The sequence below is a fragment of the Pochonia chlamydosporia genome, assembly GCF_001653235.2.
Source record: "Pochonia chlamydosporia 170 chromosome Unknown PCv3seq00021, whole genome shotgun sequence".
NCBI classification, from domain to species: domain Eukaryota; kingdom Fungi; phylum Ascomycota; class Sordariomycetes; order Hypocreales; family Clavicipitaceae; genus Pochonia; species Pochonia chlamydosporia.
Window position 1 is genome coordinate 145616 of NW_019154056.1, and position 16897 is coordinate 162512.

The following is a 16897-nucleotide window of genomic DNA, read 5'->3' on the forward strand; positions in this document are numbered from 1 at the left end:
TGGACAACTTTTTTTGCCGAACAAAATCACTCTGTTCCCCCTGAAACCCAAAGTATTGAGATGCCTCCTGATAGCGGCCAATTTTTCTCTCAGGTGGGGCGGATGCCTCAGCAAACAGCTTATCATCGGGGATATCAACCCCGAATCTTAGAGCAGCATGTAAGTAGAATTGGAATCAACCCCATTCTCCCACTCTGACTCAATGTAATCAATATGATCCAGTTATCCAGCGTATCGAAGGTGAAACCTAACATATTGCCACAGGTAGCCCTTACGTCTCTCGTTTCCCCCTCAGTGATCTTGGATCCTGACATCAACATGGAAAATGCCTCTACGGCACCTGAAGCAATCCTTGGACCGTTTACTTCACCTGCTTTAAATACCCAAAACGACCCATCTTCTGTTTATGACAACATCACCCAGTCTTACAACTCACCGGAAAAGTATCTAGCGGCTCTGGCCATGCCTCTATCAGGCGGATCAAGTACAGTCTTAGCCAATAAGGCTAGAAAGTACAAGGTAATCAATAACTGGAATAAATGCGTTAAGAGCTCATACTTGGTTAAACCCAGGCACTGGGAAATAGGACCAAACCCTGGTACTGGGTCACAAATGGTCATTAGAGACGATGACAGGAATTTGTTGAAATCGTCGGATCAGAGATTACTTCCTCTGCCGGACTCATCAACTCAAGGCTCCGACGAACATGCGTCCGCATCACCAAAAAGTCTGCTGGAAATTGTCCCGCCTCGAAAATCCACTAGTAAATCACCTTACATCCAAGCACAGGAAGGTAACAAGCAGCAACCCACACCTCATTCATTCCCTGACCGAAGAGCAGAAAGGAGAGCAGAACCAGCGGCGGCAACCGTATCCCGCTCCGCTGACTTCGTTGATGAGACTCCCCGTTTCGAAAGCCAAGAAGCCACCCGCGAACCACGAAAAAGACCTCCGTCATGAACAAGACAATTCCACGGAGCATATTACATTACTTGAGCTACCGGACTCAATCTCATACCCATCGTCCGAGCCGATAAACATATCCCATATATCAGAGAATTCCCGCATCGAGCCACGCTCACCGACGGGATCCCAGCAACAACCCTCTCTGTCCAATACCATCCAGAAACCCGGAATATCATCAGCAAGACAAAATCCTCAACTACAACCGGAATCATCTAGGATTAGCGCGCGTAAGTCGGCCCCAATCGATGCCAAAAACAGCAGAAAACGATTCATTCGATCAATCCACTCCTCGCCTACGCTACTACTGAGAACATCTCCGAACATTAGGCTTCTACTCCTGAGAACTCCTGGCTTCTCGATGGCGGACACAGCTTCTAGGTCGCTCAAAACCAAATCAAACTACCGTACCATGTTGGAAAGGAATACAGTGCCTGGAGTTTCATATCCTACAGAGGCGTTAATGAATCTCACAGCCAAGCGAATTGCTCACAAGCTTGCTGAGCAAGGACATAGAAACCGTATCAATTCTGCTCTGCAAATAATGGCTAGCTTTTTGCTGGATCACCGAAAGTTGGACGAGGGTGATGGGGAACAGATGGATGGCAAGGTACAGCCGAGCATACTAAACAGCAAAGCAAGTGTGGTGGAAAATGCCATTTCGTATATGATGAAACTTAGAATGGAGAATGACGACCTAAGGCAAGAGCTGCGAAAGCTCAGGACCCAGCTGAAAGAAGCGAGGCTAAAACAGCCCGCGACGTAGCCACCGCAGCACGGTGACGCAAATGTAACTCACTCACCTCAGCATACATCACAATCCTATCTGGTTCTGACCACAGCAGTTGGAACCCCACTATCTTGTCGTGCATGAGGTCGATAATAATGACCTAAAGAGTTCAACATGCAGAATGTAATTGTATGCCCTACCAGTGTGCATGTGGGGAGGATATTGGAAGTGTTTCTTGCTATCAACTGAATTGGCTCCAAGGCTCCAAGGCTACAACAACGTACATACCAGGTGTGAGGGAGAAGGGATTGCAGATGAGTTCGAGAGGTGGCTACGTACAAAGCAGGATGTATATACCAAGCACGATAACCCACTGCAGTATTGGTCCACTAAGCGGTTTGAATACCCTCGTGTAGCCAAGATGGCCATTGATATCCTGTCTATTCCCGCCATGGCGGCCGAATGTGAGAGATCTTTTCGTCTGCAGGCAGCATGGTGTCTCCAAAGCGCACTCGATTGGATTCGAGTACAATTTCTGTTGCCCAAACGGTCAGATCATGGTTGAAAGCTGGATTGTTGGAAGGGTATGACGGGTTGCTCAAGGGCATGGGTGAGGACCTGCCCGAGGGTTAGGTTAGCCTCTGCGAAAAATGTAGATAGATGGCATCTATCTACATCTATATGTAGCCTACATCTACCTATCTATCTTGCAGTCCATGACTAAGCATCTACATCTATCTACCTGAGCAGTCGGTAGATAGATGTAGATAGATTCCCCACACTGAAGGCAATACGCACCAACTTACATCTCACTCCCTGGCCGAAGGGCAGAAAGGAAATCAGAATCACCGGCAGCAGCAGCAGCTACATCCCGCTACATTATCTTCGTTGATGAGACCCCACGCTTCTAAAGCCAAGAAGCCACCCGCGATCACCGAAGAAGCGCTCCGCCAGGAACGCAACACTTTCACGAAGAATATTGAATCACTTGAGCTACTGGAATCAACATCAGACAGACCGCTTGCACGGATTAACGTATCCCACATTTCACAGACGCCCCACAACGAACAATACTTATCAAGGAGCGCCCAGCAACAGCCCCCTCCGTTCCATGCCGTCCAAAACCCAGGAAGGGCATCTGCAAGTCAGAGTCCTCAACTACAACCGGGATCTTCCGAGCCAAGTGCGCGCAAGACGACTCAAATCGCTACCAGAAATAGCAGAAAGCGATTCATTCGAACAGTCCACTCTTCGCCTGCCTTGCTACTGAGAATATCTCCAAACATTAGGCTTTTACCTCCGAGAACGCCTGGTCTGTCGATGGCAGACACAGCTTCACGGTTGCTCACGACCAAATCAAACTACCAGAACATCCTGGAAAGGAACACTGTGCCGGGCATTTCATATCATACAGAAGCGTTAGCGAATCTCGCATCAAAACGAACGTCTCACAAGATTGCCGAGCAAGGAGTCAAGGACGAAGAAATCGTATCAACTCTGCCCTGCAAATAATGGCTAGCCTTTTGCTGGATCAACAAAAGTTAGACGAGGATGATGATGGGACAGGATGTCCTTCCTAGTGATGCAACTTTATAGTACACGTACGTACATACGTACTGTATTTTGGCCATAGTACCGTACGTACCATAGAGTCGTACGTACAAGTACGTACATACAAATTTCCCCTTCCATTTTGGGTAATAGTGAGCCCCGCCCTGCTACCGTTTTTGGGCCTCAAACCTCAGATTCCACCTCGGTGCCAACACCCAATATATCACCTGTCGACTGTAATACACCCTCCCACTCAAAGTCCGTGTTGGTTGAGGCCATTGCGCCATCCATCCAGACCTTCCCGCCATGCGCATTTACAAACAACTCGAGATATGAATCTTCGAGTTCTAGCCAATCCTTCTCCTCAAGATCCGCCCAGCGCTTCTTATGGGAACACTTCTGGTCCTTGAGACGATCTAACACGCGGTCGTTCATAAAAATGAAGGCCTGCATGTCAGCGTGCACTGGCGTAAGGCGATTCCGAGCTTTTGTATGTATAAAACTAATAGCAGAGAAGCTTCGTTCTGAGGGTACGGAGTTCGCAAGTGTGTTCATGATCTTCACAGCTACTCTAGCCAGAATCGAGCCCTGGTTGAGGAGACACTGCCATGCCATTGCTGGCTTAAAGCCATCGTCGTATACAGCACTGTGCTTATTAAATAAGCCGTCTGGGCCGCCAGTACGCATTCGGAAATGTGTGAATTCGGAAAGAGCACGGTGATATTCGCTGTCGTTTTTCAGCTGTTTCCGCAAATACTCTTGTACACGCGCGAGGACGCTAGGCGGCAGTTTCGAATTTGGGCCGGTTGTATCGGGCCGGAGGGCATCGGCGATCCAATGTATGTCGTACGTTTGCTTATCAAGCCGTGCTTGGAAGATCGCGTCAATATCGTCCCACGGAACATCGGGAAACTGATCAGCCTCTCTCATCTCAGCCCATTTGCGTTTGACTTGCAGCCAGCGATTTACGACGTATGCGATTCCGCTCCATCAGCTTCGGAAGCGTGTTGAAATTCGTTTACGGGCTTTAGAACAGCAACCGCAGTCTCGAGTTTTAGCCAGAAGCTGTTGTCTTTGATGATTCGAACGGCTGCAGGCAGCAGAACGGGGCAGTCTCGAGATCGCTGCTCCTCCCGAACATCTTTTCGGATAGACTAGTCTCTGGCAGGGTCTCGAGAGCGAAGGAGTGAGAAAAAGAGTTGTACTGAGAACCCCAGCGTGTAATTACACTACTCAGGAGGAACGAATTAGTAGAGCGATGCAGTCGAAAGACAGCTGGCGAGTTACCTTCTGATCAGCGCGCGAGTTACTCCGTTCCACCTCGTGCGCTGGCACATTCTCAACCTCTGCAACTGTAACTTAGACCGGGAGAACAACGTGAGGAGGGTGTTGACGCTAGTACCAAGATCCTCAAAGAATGGAAGAAGAAGGATGTCTTTAATTAATAGCTGATGGCCGTGAGAATCACATAGAGAGAAGTTGATATGTGAGAGCTCCGGGAATCTCCCTAGCAAATCATGTACAGAGCGCATCGTATTTTCCGTATCGGTACAGATAGAATTGATTCGACAGAGATCACCGCCCCTCAGTTGCTGCATTTCTCTCCATATCAACTTAACCCAATTTTCCGCTGTGTGCTGTTCGTCTCCCGTATCAAACGTTTTCCAGTAGAAAGCTGGGCCATCTGGTATTTGTACCGAGATATTGACGATTCTATGGCCGGAGACATTATCGGAAGCGTCAAATACTATATTGAACCACTCTGAGCTAGAAATGCGTTTGAAAACCTCGTCACGGAGTTCCTGATAGAAGTCGGGGAGAATTCTCGTGATAGCAGCGCGGCTAGGAAGCTTCCAGCCAGGTTTGATGCGAGTGAAGAAATGATGCCAACGGCGGCTCTCGAAGAGGCTGAAGGGGCGGCCGCCAGCAATTATAGCAGCGGCGGCATCGTAGGCGAAGCTGTGACTCTCGTATTTTGAGATATGCTCAATTCCGACCTCGGTTATCTTCTTTTGTACAACTTCAGAATATGAGGGAAGATAGCCAGCCTCTTCTTGGGCTTGACGGCGCTCTTGTTGCTGCTTGGCCTGCCATATCTCGCATGCAGCGAGATGCTCTTTCGGCCTCCCAACGGAGGTCGCTGCTAGATCCTTCTGACAGTGGCGGCATCTATATCGCTTGCTTTTCTTAGGGTTAGGGCGGCCGAGGTTTATAAACTGTTGCCAAACGAAGGCATCGTTAGCTTTTGTGGGCGCCATCCTTTTAGCCACAGGTTCAATTGGGCGCGAGATTCACCAGGTAGCAAGGGGTTAACCTTAAGCCAACAGGTTTTTGTGCAGCCCAGTACGTACGCGGTAGACCCATGAATTCCCGTATTGGGAATATTGTGGGCCCCATTGAACGTACAAAATACGTGTACGTTCAACGCTTCAAAGTACGTACGTATGTACAATGCCATAGTACGGAAAGTACAACATCACTAGTTGTCAAGGCCCATAGTATGGTTCGACCTGGACGATGGAGTCGATGCGTCTTCCAATGCGATCGATATGGGATGCCACGGCCAGGAAGGGGTGCAGGGCTCCGGAGACGAAAATCCCGAAAGTCCGGGTGCTTGTGGAAGATCGTCGCCGAGGCTTTACCTGAGAATGACTTCCAGTGGACTCTACGACACTTCCCAAAAGTGGAACATCATCAACATAACCATAGGTCTAGCTCAGATGCGGGCCGCCCACCCTGTGCACCGGCGGCTAACGAGTCCCGTGAGGGCGGCGGTTCGGTCACTAGTCGACGGGTTGGCATCCGTGCACGAGATATTGGTGGAATCGTCCGAGACCAATTCCTGGATTCAGTTTACACAGCAAGAGACATTTACAATGCAAGAGCCCGGCTAAACAGAGAGAACTTGGGCAGCTATAGTTCCACGGCGGCATTGATCAAGTTATTCGACGATAAGGGGATCCCTTACATCGCGGAGTGGGCCAGCGATGAGCCGAGCCGTTTGGTGGGGTTGGTATGGACATTTCCTTACTGTCTCCAGATGTGGAAGCGATTCTCCGAGGTTATTAGTTTTGACAACACATACAACACAAACCGCTTCAAGCTGCCCCTTTTCCAAGTTACAGGACAAACCTGCTTGGGAACTGTGTTTAATGCTGCATTCGGCTTGATCGACAACGAGAGGCTTCAAGGGTTCCAGTTCCTTGCAAAAGGGCATTACTACGCTCCTCAGGCGAAACGGCATCCGAGTGCCTGATGTTGTTATTACCGACTTTGACAATCAGATGAAGAAGGCCCTCGAGTTTGAGTTTCCGGTCGCCCAGCAGCAGCTGTGTATCCACCATATTAACTCCAATGTGATGCTACAGTCCAAACGGAGGTGGGTGTATTCCGTAAAGGACAAGGGCACCGGGGAAGAAAGTAGTTCGGACGATCCCGATGCTACCTTGAACCAACGCGATCAGCAGGCCGTACGTGCATCTGCAAGGCAAGAGGAACCAGTCGCCCTAGACAACTTACATCAGCCCGTACCCCACGATTACAACGGAGTGCTCGTGCTGTGGAAGCTGGTGGTGTTTGCTGAGACAGAAGAGGACCATGAGAAGGCCTGGGAGTGCCTCTGCCGGCAGTTCGGTGACCAGAGAGCGATCCTCGCGTATCTATATAGTACATATATGCCAGTAAGGGCGCAATGGGCCCGATGCTTCATTCGAAAGTACCGCAATTTCGGCATTCGAGTGACTTCTGGCACAGAGGCCAGCAACAACAACATAAAGAGCTACCTGTTGAACGGAATGAGCCATTTATACCGACTTGTTGAAGCAATTCAGGGTATGCTAGAAGACCAGGAGAGGGAGTTCCGCCAGGCCTGTGCCCAGGATGAAGTGTTGACGGCGCGAGAGCACGTGGGGCACGGCTCAGAGTATCTGGGCGAGCTTCCTCACGTGGTGTCTAAGAAGGCACTTGCTTTGATCACCTGGGAGCATCGCAAGGCACTGAAAGGCATCCCAAGCTCGTCCAAGCCTTGGCCGGATGAGGTTCTACAATGTCTCACCAACCGTAAATTATGAAGCTATTCGCGGCCAACATGTAATAGTTTGCTTTTTCCGAGAGACGAGAGCGCTTCGATGTACGCTTCTTCTTCTTGAATTGAGAGGGCGACAACGGCGAAGTATACGTTTCTCCCATGTCAGAATCTCCGTTGTCGCTGGCAGCTGATGAATCAGCCACTAGGGATGTTGGGGATGATATAGCCGTAAAGGAAGCGGCAACACCTGAGTGTTGAGAAGTCATTATGTATTAGATCAAAAATTGTCGACGGAAGTGAAATTTCAGGGGTTGACACGCTTTATTGCAGAGAAATCCTTCAATTGGGATCTTCATTCATTACGCCTGATGCGTACAGTAAGGGCCTCGTATTACTCGTGTTGCACTGTATTTGCACTGGATGAATATCATATTATACGATATTCGAACGACTTCGCACTGCACTGCACGGTATAAAAATACAGTGCAGGCAATACGATATTGAATACGATATCGTCTTATTTACGGCCACACTATTTACATCACTGCTCGGTGTCCCTTGCCACCACACAATCTATGCGAAGCTTACAACGGCGACGCCTCTGACGAAGTGGGATGTCCACCCGCGATGGCATCTGAGAGAGCCGGTAAGCCGAGACGTGTACCGCCGAATCTTGGACCCAAAGATCGCCACAAGTCTTCGCGGGCGGCCAAAAAACACCCCTCAACCTGTACCAGCACGCATGGCGGCAAAGGTTGATGATGAAACGCGCAATCGTTGTACTTTAGACATTCGGACCCTAAGCAGTCAGCCGAAGCGCCGCGGCCGACCAAGGGGAAGTCAAAATAAGACAACCTTGGCTCGCGTCGCAGGCGAGGGTGCCCAGACATCCAAAACCCAGTCGAACGAGAGAGGGCCAATGCCGCTCGGGTGTGGAAACACGACCGGTATACGGGCAAGTGGCCGGAGAACTCAACCAAGTGTGCGAAGACGAATGTCTCAGTGGGAGCTATCAGTTGGTGAGGCGATAGGATCTTGCGCCGAAGGCGGACTTGTAAAATCCCTGACACGTACACGGGCACCGCGAAGGTGCAGCAAGTGCCACACAGTTGGCCATGTCAAGTCCTCGAAGGTCTGCCCTTGGCAACGATCAGAACCACTCGCTGAATCAGAATTTGGCAACGGTCTGGAGATAAACGCCATCGTAGATAAGGTGCTGGACGAAATACACACAGACGAAAGGCAAGAGGAAGGTTGCATAATAGTCATACCGTAACGTAGTTGCCCAAAGTTTAGCAACCTCTGATGAAATTGTTACTTCATTCTTGGCGATGTTTTAGGGTCGTGGACTGTATGTTCAACGTCGCAACGAAACACACATGACCCATAGATAAAGAGGCGCATTACTTCTTTAGAACAGCATATGACCAAAGTAGGCAGGCTAGGCCCTCTACGTGGTATGGCATTATGTTCAACTCTTTGTAGGCGCAGCAGAGCTCACTTAATTGTGCATCATTGGCTTCACTGTTAAGGCTGTTTGAAAATTTTGACCACACCGCCTTTGATGGGTCAACTTATGCTTTCAACCAATGAGAGACCCCATTCTTGTGGCATCCCTAAGATGTTGGCGTCCGTATCAATTCGGGGTGGCGCCCCTATCAAAAGCGCGAGAATTATCCCGCTAAAGAAACGTAACAAGGACGACACACGGCGGCGAGAGCCTGGCGACCGATCTCCTTGCTCTCAACGCTAGGCAAGGTGTTAGAGGCGGTAGTGGCAGAGCGAATATCATATATGGTCGAGACGTATGGCCTGCTACCGGCCAACCATTTTGGCGCGAGGAAGCGACGTTCAGCCGAGCAAGCGCTTATTCTCCTGCAGGAAAATACATACAGAGCATGGAGGATGGGCAAGGTGCTTAGCCTGGTGAGCTTTGATGTCAAAGGAGCATACAACGGCGTGTTCAAGGAGAGACCGCTACAGAGGCTATCGGCACGAGGTCTGCCTGGGGAGCTAGTTCGGTGGGTGGATGCGTTCTGCTCCGGTAGGACAGCTAGCATCGAAGTCAATGGATACCGCTCCCCCCAGAAACCGCTTTCACAGGCGGGCTTGCCGCAGGGCTCTCCCCTATCACCAATCCTCTTCCTCTTCTTTAACGCGGATCTTGTGCAGAAGAACATCAGCACAACGGAGGGGGCAATCGCCTTCGTGGACGACTACTCGGCCTGGGTGACAGGGAAGACAGCGGAGGCAAACCGGGACGGGATCCAAACCATTATCGACCGAGCCGTGGCCTGGGCGAGGCGGAGCGGGGCAACTTTTGAGGGCAGCAAGACAGCCATTATCCACTTCACGAGAACGGCTAGACGTGGCAGCAAGAACAGCTTTACGGTTAATGGACAGACTGTCCAACCGAAGGACACCACCAAGGTGCTAGGAGTGGTGCTGGATGCAGAGCTTAGATACAAAGAGCATATTGCCGAGGCTGCTGCCAAGGGCCTGTCTGTCGCGATGCAGCTTAAGAGACTCCGTGGATTGTCCCCGCATGTGGCCAGACAGCTGTTTGCCGCTGCAGTGGCGCCGGCCATGGATTATGCTTCTAATGTGTGGACACACGCTTGCGGTGAGAAGGAGACAATATGGTTAAACCAGGCACAAGCAGTCGGTGCGCAGGCTGTAACCGGGGCATTTCAAAGCGTCGCCGCGGCCATTGCAGAGGCAGAGGCAAACATTCAGCCAGTGCTTCAACGACATGCCAGGGCTGCCGCCAAGACGTGGACCAGCCTACGCACCCTTCCGAGGGAACACCCGCTGGCGAGACTAAGCATAAGGATATGTCAACGGTTTACGTCGCCGATGCAGAAGATGGCCCGGCGGTATAGGGACGGAGCAGGAGAGTGGCTAGAAGTGATCCAAGAGTTTGCCATGGCACCGTGGGAGGGCCGGATCCGCGTTGTGCGTGATGTGGACCGAGACAAAGCAGCGGAGGCTGCAAGAGCGGCCCGAGGCGTGGTTATCTCGACGAGCTCTTCGGAGAGGGGAGGAATGGTCGGCATGGGGGGTTGCGTGGAGTATGTGACGGCAAAGGGCAAGAGAGATGTATTGGTCCAGTTCTCAGTCACGCTGGGGCCGCGTGAGGATATAAACCCGTACATGGCCGAGCTAGAGGCAATGGCATGGGCATTTCGATACGTGCCGGTGAAGCTGCCGCACAGGAACGTGGTTATCGTTAGCAGCAATAGGGCAGCCGTTCAAGTGGTAGGACACTCTCGACAGCAATCCGGACAACGGGCAGTCCAAGAGGTGTACAGGCAAGCGAGGCTGCCGCATCTGCGAGATGTGCCGGTGTCCGTGCTGTGGGTGCCGGCAGGGCATGAGGGCTTCCGGCCGGGTGCGGCGGCCAAGACAGCGGCCCGCGAGGCTACAAAGGACAGGTGCGTTCGGGAAAAAGCAAGCTATCAAGCACGATCTACGAGAACCAGGCTGCTGCTCAACCAACAGCAACAGCAGCGGCAAAGGATACCCATCGGGGTAGGACGGTACTCGCAACGTATAGACACAGCGCTTCCAGGCCAGCACACGCGGACCATCTATGACGCTCTAAATGCCAAGGAGTCCAGGATACTAATACAGCTACGAACAGGAAAGTGCCGGCTCAATAGATACCTGCACAGCATTAGGGCTGTGGGAACGGACCAATGCAGCTGCGGCCAAGCGGCAGAGACAGTCGAGCATTTCCTCTTTCGGTGCAGACGGTGGAATTCGGAAAGGGAAGGCTTAATACGATATAAGCGGACCAAGATGGGCAACTTGTCTTTCTTCCTGGGAGGCAAGTCTGCATCGGATGGCGAGGGATGGAACCCCGACATGGCGGCTGTCCGAAGGACGATTAAATTTGCAACGGCAACGGGAAGGCTAGAGGCAGACAGATGATCAGGAACAGGCAAACCTGCGATAAATTGGACTAGTGGACTGGTATCAACGCGTAACATCCAAGCCGCGCAACCTCAAACTGACCGACCGAGCTCCAGCTACCGAAGATGGGATGCTGGGCACTCCGGGGGAATGACCTCAGAGCAGGACTGCCAGTTGATGAAATGAGGTTGCGGGTGCCAAGGAAAGAAATCATTGTCGGGCTTTAGGAGTACAGCTTACAGGGTAGATTAAGCAAGTAGCGCAACGCTATGGCCCTTTAGGGACAATCCCTCCGGGCGTAAATAAATTACATTACATTACATTACATTCCCAAAAATATTGGGGCTGCTATGCCCACTGTCAATTTAGCTCGTACAATCCAGTAGTTTCCCAAATTTCTGGTCTAGTTCAGGTAGTTTAGACAAGTAATTTGAGTTCCCCGAAGCGATCGCTTCTTCTGCAAACTTTGACATTTCCGTACATATCTTAACATATTTATCTGGGATGCAATCTAAAACTTTTGTTCCCAGCTGTTCAATTATGTTGTCGTCAACGCAACCCATATTTTTCCTGTATAATATTTGGCACCAGCAATCGAGGAGTTGCAATGACAACACGTACACAATCGCTTCCATGGCGTCAGAAAATATAAGTAGCAAGAATACAGATTCCTTGTTCATTTTCCCCAGCGTGTAGCAGCTCTTTTGTATATCTTCAGCGCCATCCTGACTTGTTTTTCACTCAAGTCGCCTTCAAAGGCGTCGACACACGCCTTAATGGCAATGGTAGATTTCCACATCCAGACTTGCCCACAAATTAGCACAGTTCCCACTGCTCCTGGATCTGGTCTTCAAGAGCCTGGATGAAGCCATGAAGTCTCACAAAACCGAACTTTGGTGGCAAACCCCCGTTGCCAGAGATGACGTTTCCCAATATCTGTAGCACAAATTTGAGGTGGAGCGCTGATGAAGGCCATTTTTTCTCTGTTTGAGTATTCTGAAGCAGAGATATCCAGTCAACAACAGCTGCACGACAGTTCGCAACGAAAAAGTCATCAACATCAGTTCTGATAAGGGACTGAGTTCGAGTGCAAGCCTTTCTAGTGTCCATTTGATTCTCGACCTTCCTCTTTGCTTTTCTGTTAGAGCAAGCTGTTAACTGGGGAATTGTTTTACTTTGGGCATGGGCAATTGGTTTCTGCGTAGCTTTCTGAGGCCTGTTGCAAGCACTGGCTTGCTCAGGTATGTTGCGAACATTTTCTCTTGTGGCGCCGAAGTGAAAGATAGAATCATAAAAGTCACCCTCAGATGGATTCTAGACAGGTAGGGCTGGGTAACTTGCAGGACGATACGGCCCGTAGGTTCAAGGGCGGAAGATGCCACCAAGAGTTTACAGGCACTGGGTATAATTTTTATAACACGTTCACTGAAAACATACCAGTTGGACCAGCATGGCTATGTCGACTAGCGGGCAGTTCAAAATAATTCACAAATTTCATCGGATCCACCTCGAAGCGCCATATCGGGGAGCCTTTGAGCGCCTGGAGCGGGACTTGCTCCGTATAAGAATAATAATCGACCAGAGCGTCGCACAATACTTCCCCCCTTTGCTCTAGGGCTTTGCACAAGTCGGCAGTGCCAACCAGTCGTGGGAGTATTGGAATCAACGTAGGTGCCGTAGACCTAGCTTTTTGTGTATGACATCGTATGGGGGTGGAAATGAAAGATATCTTTGCAACTAGATAATAAGAAACTTTATTCATTTTCCCATTCTGAATCCTATCTAGTGAATCGCTTCGAACCGAACAACGCCGTTCAAGCTATGCCGTCGAAGCGATCTATGCGACTCTCTCGTCAGGAGCGTCTCCTTTTGATCTCTGTCAAATGCGTTTGCGGCTGTCTGAACTTATGGAAACATGAACAAGGATATGAAGTGTCTGTAAAGAGTCCGCGGGCTCTGGTAACTAGCGGACTACATTAAACTTAATAAACTGAAGAAAGCGATAGCCCAAAGTCCGTGGTAACCGCTGGAGTGACGGGTAGCCATTCTCCTGTGACGGACATTGGCCAGTGAATAAAGGTGCTGATTGCTGCTGGGACTAAAGACGCCCTGGTGGAGATGAAACTAAACCTTCAGCGCCCGGAACGGGACTTACACTAAAAATAATGATTTAGCGCGAAGTCGCACTCTTCTCAAGAGCTTCGCGCAAGTCTGCAGTGCCAATCCGCCATGGGAATGTGTCAGATTGTGGCGCTGCAAGTGATGAACCGCACTGTGGGCAGCCACTACCTTTGCCAGACTCATTTGAACTGCTGCCTGGAAGGCAGCAGTATAACAGAAGTATTTATGATTGTATCGTTCTTCTCTTCAACGAAGAGGAAGGACAACAATAATCAACTTAATTACATTAGAAGACAAAACTCTCTCTGTGACACAGTAGTGCCTCCGTATTTCTGACAGAATGTTGGAATCAACGTATGCGCTGTAGACCTAACTCTCTGTGTAACAAACTATGTATTGAAATTTGATAACTACATATAGCAGCCCAATTTTTTGATAATATCACGGGCTCTGCCGGACCCGGAGCTTGGGCGCCGGAACCAGTGCGATTTTTGTAAATTAAATTCATTTCGCCCAAGTTGCCACGCAGCAACCATATGATTGGCGAGCCTCGAGCTTGCTCCTCTTCCTTTCCTCCTTAGCTTTAGATAGACAATTGTACGGCACCCTTATGTTGAACAAACAGCGGCCCGGCCTCTCACAGAAAAATAGCTTTATTTAAGGGCTAAGTGCACTTTCAACTGGATCCATAACTAGTCACTTCATGGTAGTGACGTCGAAAATATTGCGCTCAGGGATTCATGACCTTATACCAATCAGTTAGTTAAGTGCCTTGTGAAGTCGGGGTAAAGGATGACGAGGCCTACCCGAAGAATCTTGTGTGAATAGTCTTTGCTGTCATCGATACTGCCGTCGCTTACTCTGCGATGAGCCATGGCGGGGTCAAGGCGAGCGTCGGGTTTGGAAGTGATACCATTAATGCCACTGGCTCCCAGGGAGCTTGAGCTGCCGATATGGTCGTTGGATACTGCGGGTCGATGGCGACGCTTCTCATGCTCAGCATTACGCTTCCGTCTCAGCAGAAAAATGCCACCCAGGACTGCTGAAGCACCTACAACGCCAACGATGACGCCTGCGACGATGCTGGCAGTGTTAGGGGTATTAGCCTTGGCCGAATCTGGCAATTTGGTCGGCACCTGAGACTCGTTGACAGGGTTGTTAGACGAGGAAAGCTGCATACTCGCGTTTGTCGAAGTCGGCTTCGGAAGCTGCGAAGAAGTTGTCGGTGGTTTCTCATAAGCGACAGCATCGACGTTGACGCCAAGGTTGAATACGGACCAGTAACCAGGGCTGTTAACTCCCCCACAGGCTTCTAAGTCGTAATACAAGCAGGGATAGTTGCAGTTCTTGTCGTCGACGACATCGATGTCAGGTGGGTAGGCATAACCGCATAAACACTTGGTTGCATGTAAACCCGAGACCCAGTACCCACCCGCTTTGCATGCGTCATTGCACGACCCTGATGACATTTTGTCAACCGCTAACTGAACCGTCAAGTTCCCGGATGACGAATAGCAACCATGGGAGCTATAGGTGTTTGGTTTCGGAAAAGTCGAAGGGCTTTGCTTGGCTTTTTCTTCACGAGCAACTTTTGTGCCGTGTTCGTTGTCGACAATACTCGCAGTCGAACTCGGGGTACCAGAGACCAGCGCGGCTGCCAACAAAACCGTGAACGAATATGTTGGGGTTATAGTCATCATTTTTCCCATATTTGAATGGTAATCGAGTATTATAAGAGCAAATACAACAAGATTTGTCCTAGCGACATCCTTTGCCGTCAAATCCGTTTACCTTCAACCGTGAGGCAATTGATCAAATTATACTGAGCTGATATCAAGTCATTGGAGCGTCGAGTCTCGAGCGGATACACATGTGGTTGGGGCTCGTTGGTGTGCTGTTTCAGGCCAATTATCGCAGGTAACTGAGGCTCTGGTTAGTAGGTCGCTGATAAAGAAGCGGACGACTGAGTTGCAGATTGTTGTTGGGTCTAGTGGCTCATGGAATTCAAAGAAAGGGAGATCGCAGGACAGATGGGAGATAGGTTTGAATCAGTTGGCAGAAGGAACATGTCAGGCACTAAGGGGGCATATAAGCTGGATATACGGCGTCAGCCGCTATTCCTGGGTCTTATTGGTCCCTGGCTTAACGGTATAACATTGTAGGCGTCCTGGCAGAACGATTATGAATGGTGACTTAATACTAGGGAGTGGAGGAGATGTAACCGACCCCTGCTAGGCGCGAACCTGTAGGGGGGTTGGTTATGGGATAAGAGAGGTTAGAACACAGAGCAAAACATGTGAGTTGGTGAATAGAGTGGGGAGTCAGGCTGGTGAATTGGTTGGCATGGGACGGGTCAAACGAAAAATTGTTGCTCGCTGTTAACGATCCTTGCAGAAATGCCAGGAACGGACGCCAGTGACTACAGGACTATGCTACATGACAGGTCACTCTTTCTGTTCTAGTATTTGCCGTAACGCAACACTCGAACACTACCAGGCGGCCTTTTGTGCCTTGTCAATATCAAGCCGCTCATTCACGGAGAACCTCGGTCATTATGGGAAACCAACCATCCAACTCTTTTAGGCAGAAAATCTAAAGTCTCTCGTTGGCCGATTCGCGGGGGATCTTCTACACGTTCGTTGTCCAGCAAGGCAAAACAAATCGTGTTGTGTGGCATGCCTGGTAGTTGTGTGAAATGCTTTGACAAAGCAGAGGGTGGTTCTGACTGGTCGCATACTGCAGGCTGGAGATAGAGACACACCGAAATAGTCCCCCAACTATTCCGACATATCGCCCGACAACCAGTCGGCCCATTGATCAAATGGATATCAACAAGGGCGTCGCAACCTCACCCCGGCCGTCTATCAGGAGGGCTCGAGTCAGGGTACGACCATATTAGCTGATTCCCCACCCGAAGTTGCTACGAACCCAAAGTTTCACAATGCATAGTTATCCCTGTGAATATAGTACACATATTCCTCCCCATGCATGTAACTGATAACTAAAAGTACTGTAAGATCGCAGCATCATCATGCGCAGCACAATTGTTGACAGCTAAACTGGTAACCGCCGTGGTTACATCAGGCGGGACTGCTCGCAAAGTTGGGCTTTTCGTCATTGCCATTCCGTCAGTTCAAATTTATTATCAATCCGAAGGGGCCTAATAGTTCACAACGGACAATAAGTAATGTCGTATTTCTGAAGATAACGTAGAGGTCGGTATCTCCGCAAGGCTATGTGTGTATTTACAATCCTGGCATTTCTGTAGGGGTCATAGAGATAGATTGTTGAGACCGCACAGCCCCCGACGTCGATCAATGGAACCCAGCCAAATTGCGAGTCATTCTGTAATCACTGTTACGAGAAACGACTCGTATCATGACATGCATCTCTGTGAGTCCAGTTGGCTGCATAGCCCTGCTCACTCGTTAGGAATAGATAATTCCTGCGTGCCGTCGGTTTCATACCACGTCTTAGCCACTAGAGCCCCATAGGTGATGCATGCTCTGTCTGATGCAAGGATCCGAAGCCTAGGCAAGTCAGATGCGCGAAGGAGTCCTAGTTGACTGCGGCACCCTCCTGGCATCCTC

At 50.0% G+C, this 16897-nt stretch overlaps 3 protein-coding genes across 3 annotated transcripts; 2 read left to right on the top strand and 1 right to left on the bottom strand.

Moving 5' to 3' along the window:
* Positions 1-213: 213 nt before the first annotated feature.
* VFPPC_18502 (hypothetical protein) lies at positions 214-960 on the top strand (the record flags this gene model as incomplete). Its single annotated transcript, XM_022430101.1, has 1 exon — positions 214-960. One exon carries the CDS (start codon positions 214-216, stop codon positions 958-960), a length of 747 nt encoding a protein of 248 aa, XP_022284891.1.
* Positions 961-9065: 8105 nt separating this feature from the next.
* VFPPC_18501 (reverse transcriptase) lies at positions 9066-11204 on the top strand (the record flags this gene model as incomplete). The annotated part of the gene is made up of 1 exon (XM_018294816.2): positions 9066-11204. The coding sequence occupies one exon, from the start codon at positions 9066-9068 to the stop codon at positions 11202-11204; it is 2139 nt and encodes a 712-aa protein (XP_018136184.2).
* A 2833-nt stretch (positions 11205-14037) lies between these two features.
* On the bottom strand, positions 14038-14776 carry VFPPC_11816 (WSC domain-containing protein; the record flags this gene model as incomplete). The annotated part of the gene is made up of 2 exons (XM_018289884.1): positions 14038-14052; positions 14114-14776. The coding sequence occupies 2 exons, from the start codon at positions 14774-14776 to the stop codon at positions 14038-14040; spliced, it is 678 nt and encodes a 225-aa protein (XP_018136182.1).
* Between the last annotated feature and the right edge of the window lie 2121 nt (positions 14777-16897).